General features: G+C 51.0%; 1 protein-coding gene across 1 annotated transcript; it reads right to left on the reverse strand.

The window, feature by feature from the left end:
• Positions 1-664: 664 nt before the first annotated feature.
• ASB18 (ankyrin repeat and SOCS box containing 18) lies at positions 665-16,238 on the reverse strand. Its single transcript, XM_074872514.1, has 6 exons — positions 16,086-16,238; positions 12,510-13,036; positions 11,237-11,504; positions 2,750-3,248; positions 1,967-2,080; positions 665-1,100 (listed from the first exon to the last, which is right to left on the reverse strand). The coding sequence occupies exons 2-6, from the start codon at positions 12,748-12,750 to the stop codon at positions 915-917; spliced, it is 1,308 nt and encodes a 435-aa protein (XP_074728615.1). The 5' UTR covers positions 12,751-13,036; positions 16,086-16,238; the 3' UTR covers positions 665-914.
• Between the last annotated feature and the right edge of the window lie 515 nt (positions 16,239-16,753).

Raw genomic sequence — 16,753 nt, forward strand, 5'->3', positions numbered from 1 at the left:
TATTTTAAAATAGTGAGCGTAATTAAGCAGTGGAACAATTTGGCGAGCGCTGTGGCAGAGCTGCTAATCATAAGGGCAGCTGCTCTTCCGAGGGGCACATGCGTGCGCTTGCTTTGGTTCAACAGAAATTAATTTGGGGAGCCCGAAGGTCCGAGAAAATAAATCCTCGCTCCTCCTGGTACCTTTTCCCAAGCCACCGTGTGAAATGAAACATCAAACTCTTCCACTTTGGGTTTGCATTGGGCTTTCCAGCCCCTCCACGTGCCAGCCCGGAGCAGCAATGATGGGCATGGAGGCACTGGTGCATCCCTTGGACTGTGGGGAGCCGGGAGAAATAGGGAGCTGTGTCACTCCCTACCTCTGATCCTGCGTGGGGTAACCAGCTCACTCTTGGCGGCATCTACATAAAAAAATAGATTTTTGGTCTATTTTACAGTCTATATTAATGCCACTGGATACTGCATCCTGCTAACAGCTTCCACGCTGCACCTCTGGTCCCAGTTCTGCTCGTGCCACTCACAGGGGAGATTGATCCAAGGGGATTTGATGCCCACGTGGGCTGATTTTAGTCATTTGCCATGCGTGCTTGCCTTTGCACACCTGAGGAGCCCTGCTGCTTCGCAGGGATCCTTTATAATGAGTATTATTCATATCTGCAGCATGCTTGTAACAGCTACTAATCATTTTATTACTCTTTATAATCTATTTAAAGCACAATTAGAAAAAAATCTATACAAAGTTACAGCCGAAAGCACATTTTAGTTACATTATAAATCCCTGAAAAACAACCATCTATCATGAAAACCAGCGCTCCTTCGCTCGGCTGACAGAAATGGATGCTGCTGCGCTACACCGAGGGACGACGAGGTAAGGGAGGGCTGGACGGCAGGCCTCGAGCTGCTCCTTTCGGCCCTTCAAAGCACAACTCCTTCGGGCTCCAGCAGCAGGTAATCGTGCAAAGGCTTGGGCACAGGCAGCATGGGGATAAGGCAATGGCATTTGCTGCCAAACTTTTCCCGAATGACGGAGCGGCATAAATGTTGCAGGCACCGGACTGTGCCCGCCAGCCGGAAAAAGGACTCGTAGAATAGCTGGTGCTGCTGCAAAGAGAGAGGGAGGGGAAAAAACATGCGCATCGGTTGGTTTTATTTCTTTCATGATTTACGCCAAACAAGCCAGAGATACTTTTGAGATGAAGATCTAAAGGGAGGAGGTAAGAAACCCATCGGCGATGTTTGCCCGTGGGTTAGGGGTCTGTGTGCTGACGTGGCTCCTGCAGGCAAAGGCTGGGTGAGGAAGTCTCCCGTGGAAGCACACGTGAGGAAGGCCAGCATCACCACAGGCGCTGTTTGGGGAGGATGCTTTCATGCCTACCGGCAGCAGCATCCCTGCAGAAAGCCTCAGAGCTGACGTAGAAGGGACACGCTTGTTTCTAAGACGGGGAAACAAAGCAGGATCTGTCTGTGCAGCCTCAGCCTTTCCTTAGCTTGGAATAAAAATAATTTCTCCCATCCCCTAGAATGTGCTGAAGGGCTTTATTTGCATTTCAGCAGCCGGCCTCCCTCGCAGCCAAGCTAACCAAAGACCTGCGGGGGCAAGGCAGCCATGTGAGATTGCTCAAGAGCAGACTGCCCGTACCTGTTGCATGGCTAGGGACAAGCTTTGTAAAACCAAAATTAGTGGTGTGGGCTTCTGCCGGGCAGTGGTCTGGCTCCAGCGTCACTTCCAGATCTTGGGATTGTATTTTATCGCGGGGCAGGGGCAGGAATGGGAGTTTTGGTGTTGATGTTGCTGAAAGGATGCAAAGCTGCTGAGATGAATTGGGTATGCAGTGGTGCGCTGACAACTACTCTTTTTTTTTTTTCTCCTCACCCAAGTGAAGTTTAGATGGGGAAAAAACTCTTGGTGGGTAAAACCCCCTCCCGAGGGCTCAGCCGTCTGTGCCAAATTGCCAGTGACATCTCACCTGAAACACCTCCTCCGGCACGGCCTCGGTCCACTTCTCAGAGACGGGGATTTGCAAGTAGGAATTGAAGAGGACTTCGATGATCTCCGGCACGGCCGCACAGGACTTCAGCACCTAGTCGTGGGCAATGCGAGGGGGTTCAGGCATGGCCCAGAGGGGCACAGCATCCACATGCTGCAGCAGGGGCTCGTCCCACCCCACCACAGTCCAGGCTGGGATAGTCCCATGTCTATGTCCCATGGTGTGAGGCAGGCGGAGGGTTTGTCCTGGCATGCTTTGGAGAGCTTTCTCCATTCTGTGAAGTGGTAGGAAGACCTGCCTTGCTGTTCCACTTCTTCATCTGGATGCGGCCCTTGCTTCTTATTTACATTTTTGGCTTGTGCGTGATAAGCCAAGGATAATAATTTTTTTATTGTTTGATATAAAATCAATGAAACGCAGAGCCGTAAGGCGGCTGCACTGATGGCTGATGTACCAAGCCTGTCTCTGACATCCTCAGGGAGGAAAAAATCCTCCTTGCCGGTCGCCTATGCCTCTGCTGGCTCCACCCTGCCCTTTGCCCTGCCTGTTTGTCCCTGCTGCCACACTGTGAAAGTGTTTTCATTTCCATCATTCCCAGCAGCATCACCAACCCCGATGCCATGGTCCCATCTCCCTGCCTGGACCAGGAGGCTCTCTCATATTCTCTCAGCCCCCTGGCTTTTTATTTCCCAAAGCGACCTGACCCCAATTGCAAAATCCTGGGTGCGAGGGGATATACGGGGGTTGTTTGAGGGTCTGTACCTTGATGAAGGCGGCGGGCCATATCTTCTGGGAGCCATGGTTGAGCAGCAGCTGGACGGTGAGGTGGGGCCGCAGGTCCCTCTTGAAGGTGGCACTCTGCAGCGCACAGCCCAGTGGGGAGATGCCGTTGTAGTCGATGGCGTTGACGTCGGCCCCGCGCCGCAGGAGGAAGCACGCCAGGCTGGCGTTGGCGGCCCCGCACGCCTTGTGCAAGGGGCTCCTCCGTGACTCATCCCGGGCGTCAATGTTGGCGCCGTGGGCAGCCAGCAGCCGGCAAAACTGCAGGCAGCCCTCCCCGGCACCCGGTGCCTGCCCGCAGAGGACACCCAGGGCCGTCTCCTCCCTTGTGCTGCGTGCATCGACACATGCCCCGTGCCGCAGGTAGAGGCGGCCATGGTCGCAGAGGCAGTGCCGGGCCGCCACGTGCAGTGCTGTCTCCCCGCTGTCCTCGCTGGGCAGGTTGATGGTGGCTCCATGTCTCAGCAGGAGCTTGGCGCATCTGCAAAGGGATGGGGAGGCTGGGTGGTGCATCACCCGGGTGGGTTTTGGAGGGGTGTGGACTGGAGTGGGAGCTGTGGGTGAGGGGTGGCGTGAGATGAGGATGGGGATGAGGCTGGAGCTGGGAGTTGTGGCACTCAAGGGTTTTGGGAGGGAGAAGCAGAGGCTGGGAAGGGTGACTCTGTGCCCTGATGCCCACCATGGCGGTGGTGGTGATGGTGGTTTGGGCAATGTCTCTCTCTTGCCCTTGACCAGTGACATTCATGAATGGTCATCCTTGACCATTCTTGACCTTCATCATTCATGAATGGTCATTCTTGATCTTCATCATTCATGAATGGTCATCCTTGACCATCATCATTCATGAATGGTCATCCTTGACCATCCTCAACTACCCTGACCATCCTTGACCACCTTGACCATCCCAGACCCACCAGGGAACAGTGATCCTTGTCCCAGCTGTGCCGGTGGTCAGGCAATGCTGGGAGTGGTGCCCACAATTAGCCGTGCCAGCCAGGTCTGTCCCGGCCAGTGAGGGGTGCGGGGTGCATCCGGCCAAGATGAGGGTGATGGGCCCCTTTGTGCCATCAATCTGTCAGCTGCAGTTTCATCTTCTGGCATGGGCGCTGCCCTGGGGTGTTATGGAGATGATCTATATAAACCCACCCTTTGGCTGACATCCACAGAGCTTCTCAACTGAAAACATCCTAAACGGCTGCCTCCACCTTAATCTGTGCTGGCACTGAGCTGATATGGAAGGACACCCTTGGTAATGCCTCTGTGCAGCAGAAGAGCTTGGTGTGGGTTTGCTTGGGTGTAAAAATGGATTCCCCTTTCTCCCATTAAGGGACCAAAATGCCTGTGTGGGTCTCCTGCCCCAGAGAAGACTAAAGGATTGTGTTTTCTGCCTATCCTGAAGAGAAACACCTTTGCAGGCACTTTAAGCCTGTGGAAATGAGTTTTGCTGGCTTGTTTGGCACCCAGTGACAACAGAGCGGCAGCACCTGCAGTTCCCAGGAGGAATAAATCAAGGTAAGCAATCCTCCTCATCCCCAACTGCTGCTCCCACCTCTCCTTCCCTCTAACATCACTGTGTGTGGTTGCAATGAGGGGTGGTGGCTTCTGCAAAGTGAGGACACCAGTTCCCATCAGAGCTTTCTGACTGCATCCTTCTGACAGTGGATGGGGGTTAAAGATGCCTGGTTTGGAGGGGTTTTTTGGTGTTTATGAGTAAACAGATGTGATCAGCCTATCTAAGTGAATCAGTGATTGCTCCATCTCCTGCCGGGAGCCGCCTCGGTGGGCACAGCTCGATGTCACTGCCCGGGCAGGGCTGTTGGCAGCTGGATTAGTGTGTGGGGCTGAGCTCACTGCTGCGGCACGGAACAGTTAATTTTTGGAGGGGGGCCAGACCCACATGCTGTCCAAGTGAGACCTTGAAAACATGGCCAGCTCGTGTTGCCCAAGAGATGCTGATGGCAAGGTGGGAAGAGTGGTCCTTCAGGAAGCCTCTGAAGTGGGTGGCTGGAGTCCAGGCAGGTGTATCGACCTTTGACCACATCCCCGTATGTTTAATTTTTCTCTAATACACTTTTCTTTTAGCTCAGGTGTCACCCAGAGCCCTAAGTGGCGTCCTGGCTTGATACAGAAGTGAAATGAGGGGCAGCTGGGGAGGAGGAGAGCCCTAGCCTCATCCTGCTGGCAGGAGGGATGGGGAGGAAGAGGAGCCCCAGGAAGGAAGGATGGTGCCAGGGCATTGCTTATTTTGCCTGACCCAGATGGATGCTAACATGCGTGGGGAAAATAATAATAATAATGATAATAATAATGGTAATTGAATACTTCTGGACCTACAGCATCACCTCCCGCAAAGTTTGATAGGAGCTGATGAGACATTCACTGTCCTTGGTGGTGCAGAATCTACAAACACCTCCTTGGGTTGCTTTTCCAATGTCCTGAGTTTGCCGAGTCCTTTTTTCCAAGGCCTGAGTTTGCCAGAAGAAAATCCTGCCGGACCTGTAGGGACAGGCTGTCTCTGCAGCCTTTGCAGGTGAAATGCTCCCAGATGCTGCCAGTCCCTATCCGCTGCAGCTACGCTCTGCTGGGAACGGAGTTGTGGGTGAGCGGATTGAGTGTGGGGTTGTGCCAGCCCCAAAATCCTCAGATCCTTACTTTACAATTCCCTTTTTTACCCTAAAATGTGCTGGATCCCTTTCTCAAGCAATGGCTTGTCTCGCTGAGGTTTTTTTTTTTTTTGGTGCTTGTTGTCTGCTGCTGGTCAGTAAAACTTTTTGGAGAGGGTCTGTTGCTGAAGCAAATCACACCACGACTCAGTCATGTTTACGAGTCTTGTCTGTCCTTGACAGCAGGGAATTTGTAACCCTAATTACAATGACTCTCTTGAGACCTCTCTGGGTTAGCTTACTCCTAATGTCACGGTTAGCTCTGGCACCCTAGAATAATGTATTTGGGGCAAACCAGTGGATGGTTGTGCAGGGAAAAATGGAAGAAAATATATTTCTGACTTGGTTGCAAAGGTAGCCTAGTCCAGGAGAAAAATCCCTTTTGTGTTTTTTTTTTTTTTTTTTTTTTTTTTTAAAGATCACACTTAAAGCATCTCTGCTCCTTCCCAGGCAAGGAAGTGGCTGTGCCTAGAGACCCTGAGCACAACCACCATGCCAGTTTTGGTAAGTCCTGTGTATCTAAAGAGCCCAGGCTGAAGATTTACATCTGCATAGGTAAGACAGAGGCAATATTGCCTGCCCTTAACTTCCAGGTGAAGGGTGCTATGTCATGGGTTGCCTGGCAAAGCCAAGAGCTGCGCCCAGCTCCTCTAGCCCAGCATCCTCCCTCTGCCAAGAGTTTTTCCCTTATCGAGAATGGAATGGGAGCTCAATACATGGAGTTCAATTCCTGTTGGCCTCCTGCTAGACATCCCAAATATTCTTCCAGAGATACCAGAGTGGAAATGTCATCCTTCCCAGATGCTGTTTTGCTGAAGGGTTGTTATTTTTCGCTATCAAGTTCAATGGCTAACTTGTTGGAAGAAACCCAAGTCAGTTTATATTGAATTCTCCCCCTGGACACTCCTCCCTCGACAAAGGGGGAATGTTAGTGAGGGGCTATAAATAAGGGGTGATCTCCTCTGGTTAATGGGAGTGGTGGGCCCCTGTGAGGAGCACGTGCCTCCTGTTTGGATGTATGGGGCATCAGCAGGTGCCGGGTAGATGCCTTACATGTTTGCTGGCTATTATGCTCTTATTTTAGCCTCTAATCTCTGCCGATGAACTCGTATGTTCTAATGCTTTGCCAGCATTTCTGGCTTCTTGTTTTTTTTATTAACACACTGTTGCTCACCAGCAGATTAGACTAAAATCCCATTAAATAAGGCTCAGTGATCTCTTGCTGCTTTTTGAGGGCTCCTCTCCAATTTTCTGGGAATATTGCAAGAAGCCATGGGTTTAGTTAGCAGAAATTCAGACATAGAGTGGCAAAGCAAACCAGTTTGTTTTTCATCCAGCCTGGTACCATCAACCTGGCCAAGCAGCTCTCTGGTGGCAGCAATACCCTCAAAGAGCCACTCTCACACGCAGCTCTGCCTAGTTTTGACTAGTTTAAACTCACTTCTAAACCCTTCCTAACTGATTTGTGAGTGATGAGTAACACACATGAATGTCTCCTTTCTTGGGGCAAGTCACTTGTTAGGTTAAAGTCGTACTGATTTGTGATAACTGCTATTAGTACTACAGCTTTGCCTTGCGCTGGGGTCCTGGCTCAAATAAATGGGGCAAAATGATTTGGGTTTTGCTTTCCTTTTTCACCCATCAGTAGAGTCGGGGCAGATGTTGGTGCTATGTCAGGCAGGACATGCCCATCGCCTCCCCCTGCTGCCAGGATGGCTCGGTGGGATGCTGCTCAGTTTGGGATGAAAAATGTCCAGTCTGGGAAAGCGGGATTTAGTTTGAAATGGGATGCGATGAATAACCAGCAGGAGGAGCAGGAGATTGGGGCAGCGGAGGCTGGAGGATAATTCCTGTCCTAAAAATCTGCTCAGGCCCTGAGTTTTTTAAGGAAAAATCTCCTGTTTGATTTTTTTCCCCCACCCTGAGGATGTAGTGAGGCTTTCTTGTCCTTCGCTTGGTTGTTTTTCACAGCATCCGAGTGACCATCTCTCTGTCTGTCTGTGATTTATTGCAGGATTGATCCCGCTTGGAAAAACAGCCTTCCCCAAGCCTGGCTCTGAATGCAAGGATTATTCCTATTAATTTTCTACAAGAAGGAGAAAGGCATCCTGTTTTTCTTTACAAAATGAGAATCTTTTTGGGCACCACAAGCCCACTGGTGAACCATGGCAATGTTGGTGCTGAGGGCTGGGGCTGGCCGTGCCGGTGCGGGGACTGCTCTGCCGCTGTGGGGCGGACGCCAGCCCAGGAGCGTTGCTCTCTGCACTGTCACTTCGCCAAAGCTTTGTGAGCTGCGGATGCTCATCCGTATGAGCCCTCGTTTTGTCACATCAACTTGGGGAGCAGCTTCTCCAAAGGGCAGAATTAGGCCTTGGGTTGTGCTCTGTGTCTGCGCTTGGGCTCTTTATTTCTCGCTCAGGATCCCTTAAGGATCTGGTTTTCTCTGGTGGGGGAACAAGTTTCCAAAATGATGGCTCCAAACGCTCCGTGTTTTGTACCTTAGCAATGCTAAATGGAGTAGAGGATGAGGTTTAGCACTAGATGATGCTAAATGCTGTCTTTTAAAATTCACTCTCATTTTTATTTGTAGTAACTCTTCCTTCTCACAGCCAAAAGGGCAATATGTCTAGCCTGATGCTGGAACAGTTGGAGGGGGCCATGGGGCCGGATCCACCAGAGGCAGGTTATTGCCCATCTCCCTGGCAGTTGGGCGCCTTGCTATCTTGAATGTGTTGCCTTTTTAGGTACCTGCCTTCCTGCTTGACTCCTGTTTTCTGCTAATTCCTCCCATGATGGACTATCCTCATCTAACATCCCCTAAGCAAACCCTGCGCTGTCTCTCCAAGTTTGCAGCTCTTGCACTCACTCCTTACCCCATTGCTTCTTGCATGGAACCCCTTGGACACCAACTCTCCTCCTGCATTGACTTATCCCACCATTTATCTCCCATTCCTCAGAGCTAAAGGCTCAGAGCCAGAAGATAATTCTGGTTTCAGCTCCCAGGGTGGAGAGAAAGCTTGGAGAAGTGAATGCAAGGGCATCGTTCAGCTGTAAGCCCAAGTTGCATGGAGGTAGGGGTGACATCTTTTTTTCTCATTCCTTTGCTTGACTAAGTCCTCTTCCCTATGTGGGAGGTTGGAGAAGACAAGCCCTGGGGAATTTCTGTCCAGGTAGGCTCTCCCTCGTTGCACAGGAAAACTGGGATCTTCAGAGAGCTTTTTCTGACTGACAGTTCTGAAGGACTCTGCAAACATGGTAGCATTTGCCATCCCTTCTGCTGTGGGTACCATGATGGGAGGCGGGGCCTACGCCCTGCATCCCTGCGAAGCCACCACGCCTTCCCACTGCCCCGCGCCTGCTCTTCCCCCCGGCACCGCCGGAGGTGTTGAGACTCTTCCTCTCCCCCTCAATTATTTTTATTTTATTTTTTTTCGGGGTGCCAATAAAGGCAGACTCCTTTAATCATCCCAGCTTTAAGAGGGAAAAGGGAGAGCGCCAGGGAGAGAGTGCAGTGAATTTAGAGACTCATCTTACCCCACCATGTTAATTATCTCTGCTGTAAAAAAGAGGTCAAGGAGAGGAACTCTACTAAATAGGCCGACGTTGGCATGAACAGCTCCTAAAGTGAAGAAGGTAAGACTGAACTTTACTGGAACTTTTTTTTTTTCCATCTCTTCAAAAAGCTCCTAGATTAAAGCTCTGATATCCTTTTTGTTGAAATCTCATGGATTCTGAAGCTCAAATGGCTGGAAGGAAGCCCAGATAATTTTTTTTTATCCCAGTCACTGAGAGGCTCAAAGGTTTTAAGTCCTGCCCCCATGGTGAATTGCCGAGTATATGGGAATACAGAAGAACCCGGCACATAGGTGTTCTGGCCATTGTTATCGAGAGGGAGAAAAATAAAATAGCTCTCTATGTAGGTCAATGACCTGCTCTTTATTGTCAGTAAAAAATTAAGGATGACCTAAAATCTACTACTCAATAAAAAAAATAATAAAATAAAAAAAAAGGCAAGGTAAAGTAGTCTCCCCCTAATCAAAGAGGAAATGTTTGTGTTACCTAAAGCTTGACCTCCTCAGTCTCTAACTTTAGCAAAGTCTTTGCGATTGAAAAGCAGTGGTCGAAACCTCAAAACCTGTCTGAAATGTCTATTAATTTTTGATCTTTCAAGGGAGTTGGCTTAGTTATTGTAGAAGCCCCCGTAGCGCCAGGTAGCGTAGTTAAGGGTCTCTCAGCATTTCCATTATAAAGCTCCAATATTCAAGGGCTTATAACTCAGCTGTTTCCACGTTGCATCTGTCTGATCCCTGCGTTGCCGTTTGCTGGCTCACCTGCCATCCCCCTCCGTCCTTCTGGGGAAATAACATGTAAATCAGTGACAACAGCTCATTTTTTATATATATATATTTTTTTTTCCAAGCTGGAAAGCACCTGGCCAAAACCAGGACACCGCTGTGGGCCATGGGGTTCTCTCCATGCACCACGTTGGTTTCTGTGCCCCATCTCTACAGGGGGAGAGTGAGTCAGTGGACCCTGAAATACCCCCCTCTAGCACTTTTAGGATGGCTTGGGGTTTGGAGACAGAAGACTTTAAGGTCAAAGGGAGCTCGGGTGAAGGAATTAAAACCAGCTCTTTATTAATGATGAGGACTGCTTGTAGCATCCCCCTTACCCATCCCACTCCCTCCAGCCCTCATCTCATCAAGGATGCATTTGATTAATCCCTAGATTTTTGGCTGAACCAAAACTTGATTAATATCTGATTTTTGGCCGTCTTGCAGAGAGTTATTTATAAGCTGGGCTCGAGGTATTTACATCTGCAAACCTTTTCCCCTCTGCCTGCTTGTCTTTTGCAGAGCTCTTTCCCTGACACCTGGCCCACGATACATTGGATCCGTCTTCACCACCTCCTTCTACTTAAGATCACTGCCTGCCTAAAGGGGAGAGGATTGAAGCTGGGGTGGTTTTTCACTGAAGCTGGCAGGCAATGAAATTTGCTACAGCCCTAAGCAGTTTTGTCAGGATATCAAGGGGCTGACCACTTTATAAAAAAAAAAAAAAAAAAATCCTGATTCCCTGGGTCTAATGATTCAGGCACTCAAAGTCCTACAGAGACATACATGTGTGCACGAAAAGCTTATTTTTTCAATGTTTATGCTCATCTCTGTGTGATGCTGATGCTGAGCCAGGGTGAGAAGTGAGTGGATGCAGGTGGCTGAGCCTTAACCCTGACTATAAACCAAGGTGGACCATGTGTGGCTTGTGTGGGGCAAGGAGGTGGGAGGATCTCTCCCATCCCCCAGACCCCAGCCCTTCGTTACAGCCCTGGGGCTGGGATTTGAGGAGGAGCAGGTACCCTGATTGGTACCGACCTCCCTCACGGATGGGGTTGATGTGGGCTGAGGAGCACAGGAGGTTGGGGTCACCTATGTGCCCCATGACCAGACCCATTCTGAGCATCTCCTGGGGAAACTGTGCTGGACTTGGGATTCAGGGCATAGTGATTTTTAGGATAAATCATAAGAAAAGAAGAGGAAGGAAAAGTGTGCAGAAGTGGGCTGGGCTGCTCCTGTCCATGGGAAGGAGAGCTTGGCCGTGCACGTGCCTGGCACCAAAATCCCTTTTCATCTCTGCTGCACTTGCAGCAGCAGCTGATGCAGCCAGGAGATGTGGGAGCATGTGGGAAACGTTCCTAGGGACTGTGACATCTTCTTTGCGCCCCACAGAGGCAAAAGCACTGAGGTCTGCATGCAGGGGACACGGGGTGAACTTGTCAGCGAGGTTGACGGGGGGACCCTCTCCTTACCCCAGGGAGTCTTGGGTGGTGCAGAGGTGCAGCGGGGCCAGGCCCTCATCGCTCCGCAGGTTGGGGTCAGCCTTGTACTCCAGCAGCAGCTCGACGCAGTCGGTGTGTCCCCCCAGGCAGGCTTCGTGCAGGGGTGCTCGCCCCCCTGGTGCCAGGTCGGGGTCGGCCCGCCGGCGAAGGAGATGGCGTAGGCAGGTGGTGTGGCCGCGACGGGCAGCGAGGCACAGCGGGGTGGTCAGCTCCCGCTTGTACTCCAGCGACCACAGCCCTGCGGGGACAAGGGAGCATGGCTCACGCCCAGGGCTGACCCGCTGGGGAACCACGGGGTTTGCACTAAGAGACAGGGCTCAGGGATGCTCCCACCCACTGCGCACCAGCCTGGGGAATAAAACACATCAGCATGCTGCTTTTTTGCATTTTCCTTTTAGCTCCCTGGCAGCTGTAGGGGTTTCAAAGAGCCTGGTTGCCGTTGGTGGCTACTCCGAGTGCTGTTGGCAAGTGGGGAAGCCAAACTCCCCCGTCGCGTGCACACCCAGGAGCAGGATTTCACATGGCATGAGCTGGGTAAACCAATACCCTGCCCGCAACCAGCCTCACAGGGGACCCTGCGTGCAAAACAGGAGCTAAAAGGCAGCTCACAAATTCCTCATCTGCACCCAGCAGAGGAAAAAACTGTCTTTGCTGGGACTGGGCTGGATTTGAAGGCACCCAAGCTGGGTTGCGAGGGTGATGCAGAGCTGGGCATGGGTGTGTTGGGTTTGGGCTCAGCTGGAACACAGCCGTGCATTTCCCAGCTGCTCCGGGACCTCTGGGACCATCAGTAGATGCACAACACTCCAAGGGGAACACCTGTGGCTGGGAGGCATCAGCTACCACCACCCTGGGAGCATCTTATTCCTCCCAAATAGGACCAGGCTGCTCTTTCTGAGCCCCTGTGTGGGGAATTTGGGCTGCGAGCCCACTTGCAAGCATGCCTAAACCACAGAGTGCCTCAGCGCAACCTGAAAAAATCATGTGGACGCACACTTTTTACACATCCCTGCCCCTCTGGTGGGTTAGTAGGTGCAGAAGAAAAGAAAATAAAAAAAGAAAGTGCTGAATATTTACAGTGAGGGCTTCAGGGCACAGTCAGGTAACCAGAAACCAGCCACCTCATGAACAGGCTCTATAAAGCAGTGTTAGGCACTTAAATGTACTTCACCTCTCCTATTTAGGGTTAGTAAATACGTGGTGCTTTTAAGTTCTTCTGGACTGGTCTTTAAAGGAGAAGTACCTGAGAGTCCATAAGACGCTTGGCTTTTCACCTGCCACTCCAGCTCATTTTTACTGATCTCAAAAACCAGGTTGACATCTTGATAGTATCGGTCAGTCAGGACCTCGAGGCTTTTCAGGTCTCCTGTGACCAGGGCCGTGTAATACTTGGTGGCTGGAGCGTGAGCCGTTAGAGGATGCTCTGAATCCAATTTGGGGGAAATCTGTAGCTTTTCTGTTACAGGTTCCGGTAACTCGCCCATTCCAGTGCTTCCCGTATGTGTAGGTCCTAGCTGGGAGGATAGACAGGCTTTTATAGTTCATTGTTTCCATCCTCCTGGGCTCATTGTCTAATTATAATCCAGTTAAGGCTCTATTGTTGTCGTATTTATAACTCCAGCAGGGTCAGATGATAACGGGCACGCGATACAATGAGGGTCAAACAGTCACTGGGCTGTGTTGGTGGCAGCACCTCTTGGATTAAATTGCTGGTTTAATTGCAGGCAGCAACCTGGGACATGGGTGTTTAGGCTGGGAGGAAAACGGTGCCTAGTGTTTAGAGGGTAAAAAAAAAAAAAGAAATTTAGTCAGCTCCTGTCTGCCCAACCCCATATAACCTTATTTGTGTGCTCTAAGCTCTGAGAAAGTGTTTTTTTTCTCTGCCTAACACTGTTTCTTGGTTTTTTTTAAGGCACTCGTACCTATTTCCAGTCTCATGGTTGCTATATGGAAAAATCGGGGCATCACATTAATGGCCAACACGATGCAGGCTGGCATGCTGGTGCGTCCCTGCAGGGATGCAAAGCACTTGGCAAAGGCCAGTGAGGTACGAATCCTCCTGGGGCTTTGGCAGGGCTTGTTGCTCTCCCTGCCGATGCCTTGTATAGGAGAGAGAAAGCACCCAGCCTGGTCTCTGCTACCATTTAAGCACATGGAGGGATGCCAGCAGAGCTGACCTGGCTCCCTCTGCCCCGAGGCTCGTAGCTACTTTCCTCAAGGTCACGGGAGAAGTCTGTGGTGGGGACAAGAATAGACCTTGGCATCTCGTGACGTGGAGGTTCTGGGTGACCCCCCCCACCCTGACCCCAGCCCTCCTGCCCCGCCTTCCCGGGGAATAAATGTGATCAAAGTGGATCTTGGAAAGGTGTTAAACTATATCAAAGCAACCAGATGTGGAGGCACTGCTGAAACGCTTCGTGGTTTCTTCCGTGTGGAGTCAACGTGGGGCTGGAAGAAGTGTTTGGGCCCTTCTCCGTAGCCCCCTGCAAGCAGGGACCTTGCTGGGCTCTTGTGGGTGACCAGGAGCATCCTTTTGCCAACTCCAGGCCAACATATCTGCATGTCTGAGGTTTCTTTGTGGGTTTCCTCAGCATGGCTGTGGTGACCTCCAGCCCTCTGGCCCTGGAGACCATGGGAAGAGCATGGAACCACAAAAAAATTGCAGCGTGTCCATCCAGGATGGGGTTGCACTGAGCTGGGGGGAGTCTGGCTTGGGGTCCTTGTGTAAATTAATCCCTTGTGTAAAGGACCCCCTGCCTTGAGGTCCCTGTTCACCAGCAGCCACAGTGAGAGCTAATTTGAGGTCAACCTACATGGTCTTTCCAGTTTTCTTTCTCCCTCTGAACTCAAGGCTAACCTTCCCACCTGGCTGCCTGTCCACAACTGCTCCGTTGGTTTGAATCTCCAAATCCCTTCATTTGTCTCGCTTCTTTTACCACTTGTTGCTATTCTGCTACCACCAGTCTTTCTGTGCTCCTTCACCCTTCTGGTATCAACTGAACCACCTCCTGAAAGCATTGCTTTGGTATGAAAAATAGCCTCGTTATCCCCTGGGGTCTCTTAGCTGGTGCAGAGGAAGGTCTGGAGTCCTGGGGAGTGGCACAGACAGGGATCGTTTTCTCCAGGGACTTGTGTTTCCGCAGCCCTGGCTCGCTTTCCCTCTCTGCTCATTAGCAACTCAGTAATATATTTTTGCGGTGGCGTGGAGGAAGCTTGTCCTCACGTGCTGAGGGGATCGCCTTCCCCTGGCATGGACCACCTCCCGTGCTGGCAGCTGGGTATATTTAGCAGGAAGTCTAGACCTTCTCGGTCGGACGTGGGCTAATTTTGATCGGGGTGTGTGTATATGTGTGTGTCTGGCATTAAACTGCCGTTGAGAGTGTGTTGAAATACCCCGTGACCCCTTCTTGTGAGCCTTTTAATCAGCGTGTATTTGCATATAACACTCACTTCTTGGGTCACGGTAATGACAGGATTAACAGCATCGCTGATGGAGGGTGTTAAAAATAGCCAGGGCCAGTAAGAGTAGAAAGAGAAAGCCCTCTTGTAGCTGAGTGGCACGTATAAACACATGAGCCTAAGCTCCTGCCAGCCAAGTCAAATGCTTTTTCCACCGATGAGTGGAAAGTGATGTCAGGATGAAATAATATTCTTGTCTAAGGGGAGCACTGCCGTACAGGCAGGAGCGATTTATTGCAGAGAGGAGCTGGCAGCCAGGACACCTGCGGAGCATCGTGGGGCTGACCAGGAGAGGGGGAGAAGTCCCCAGTTGGGTTTTGAAGGAAAATGGGGGCTTTCAACCGCTTATAAACTGTTTGATGCCTTTGGGTGGTGATTTTGGGTGGTGGAGGAAGGCTGGCACCCCACAGCCCTCCCCTCCCCTCTGCCACTGCCTTGCTGCACAGCCTTGGGCACATCACCTCTCCTCCCAGTCCCCACACCTCGCAACAGACCCTGAGGATCCAAGGGCCTGATCCTGCAACCAATTAAGCCTGGGATCATCCTTATGTGTCCTTACTTCAGTAGAGATGTTTCTACACAGAATTGGGCCTCAAATGTTGGTGAGGATGAGCACTTCATTAGCAGTAGCCTTGCACTCATTAATCTCTAATGCAGGGGTAGCATCTTAACCTTCTCCCTGCATATGACTGTTTGCAGAGTACACCTCATTTAACAAAACATTAAGCATTTTACTTCCTCAGATCAAGTGTATCTATTAATAATGACTTAAATTGTCTGTGCTGGCTTCACATTACGAGGAAAACTCATTCCTGGCACATGAAAGAGCACGATACACAGCAGCAAAATGACTTCAGCGTGAACTAGTTCCCCAAGTTAAGCTGCCACATAACAACTTAGTCCTCACAGCGGGGCGATTTCAGCCCGCCATAACTTGCCCTGCCAGTTCAAGAAACCATGAGGCTGCCTTAAAAAATCCGGTGAGTCCAGATGTGCCCATGCCGAGAGCTCCTGGCGTTGCCGCCGTGATTTACAGCTGCCCTCCAGCAGCAGGGAATGGCATTTTTTTTTTTTTTTTTCCCAGGGAAATTTCCAGCACGGCAAAGGAGCCCGAGGACTGGCAGCCCACGGCACTGCCTCCTCCAGCTGCTCTCAAGCGCAAATTGCGATGCATGACTGATTTAAAGTTTGCACCCCATCTAACCTCCCAAAATAATTAAAATGAGCTGGCCAAGTGACATAGCTCCCTGTGGTGGCTGTGTCCCACCCCGGCACCCCGTGGCTGTGAGGAGGGGATGCAGGTGGGATGGTGAGGCCACCACACCACGATATAGAGAAACCATCAGCTGTCCAAGCCTACCTTGGAGGGACGGCGGTGTGAGAGTGGCTCTCCCAGGCGATGCTTGCTCGTCCCTCCGGGCACCATCCCCGGCCGGGCAGTGCGGAGTGGGAGGTTTAATTTCCTCTCTTGGAGCCAGGTGCCACCTTGCAAACAGCCATCCTGCCTCCGAAACGTCCCCACGTTTATATTTTCAACGCTCCCCCCCCCCACCTCCATGTGGCAGCGCTGCCCAGTGATGTGGCTGGTGGCTGAGGGAGGGGGCCAGACCGCAGGATTAACACCCGTGAAGACGCGTGTCTCTCTGTGTTCGGGGTGTGGGGGGGGTGTCACGCTTTGCAACCCCCGCAAAAACTTTTGCAGGTGCAATTGTACGAGTAGAGCCAGCTGAGCTGCTGCTGACGGTCCAGCTCTCCTTTAAAAACTGCCGCCTGGTGAAATATAAACTCATCCTGAGGCTGCATTGATTTTGTCCGGTTTTTATTGGAAATTAGATAATATTTAAATAGTGCCGAAACATTTCCCTTTAACAGCTCTATATAACATAGAAAGGCATTCTGTGCTACGCTGGTTTATAGTGGCCCTCTCTGTCAAACGTAAATAATTCAATTCAATTAAAAAAACCCCAACCCTTTCCAGTTCTCATAACCGTGAAGTGCTTTCCTTCCCCCCCTTTTTCCATCGTTTAT

This window comes from Strix uralensis, chromosome 6, assembly GCF_047716275.1.
Source record: "Strix uralensis isolate ZFMK-TIS-50842 chromosome 6, bStrUra1, whole genome shotgun sequence".
Lineage (NCBI taxonomy): Eukaryota > Metazoa > Chordata > Aves > Strigiformes > Strigidae > Strix > Strix uralensis.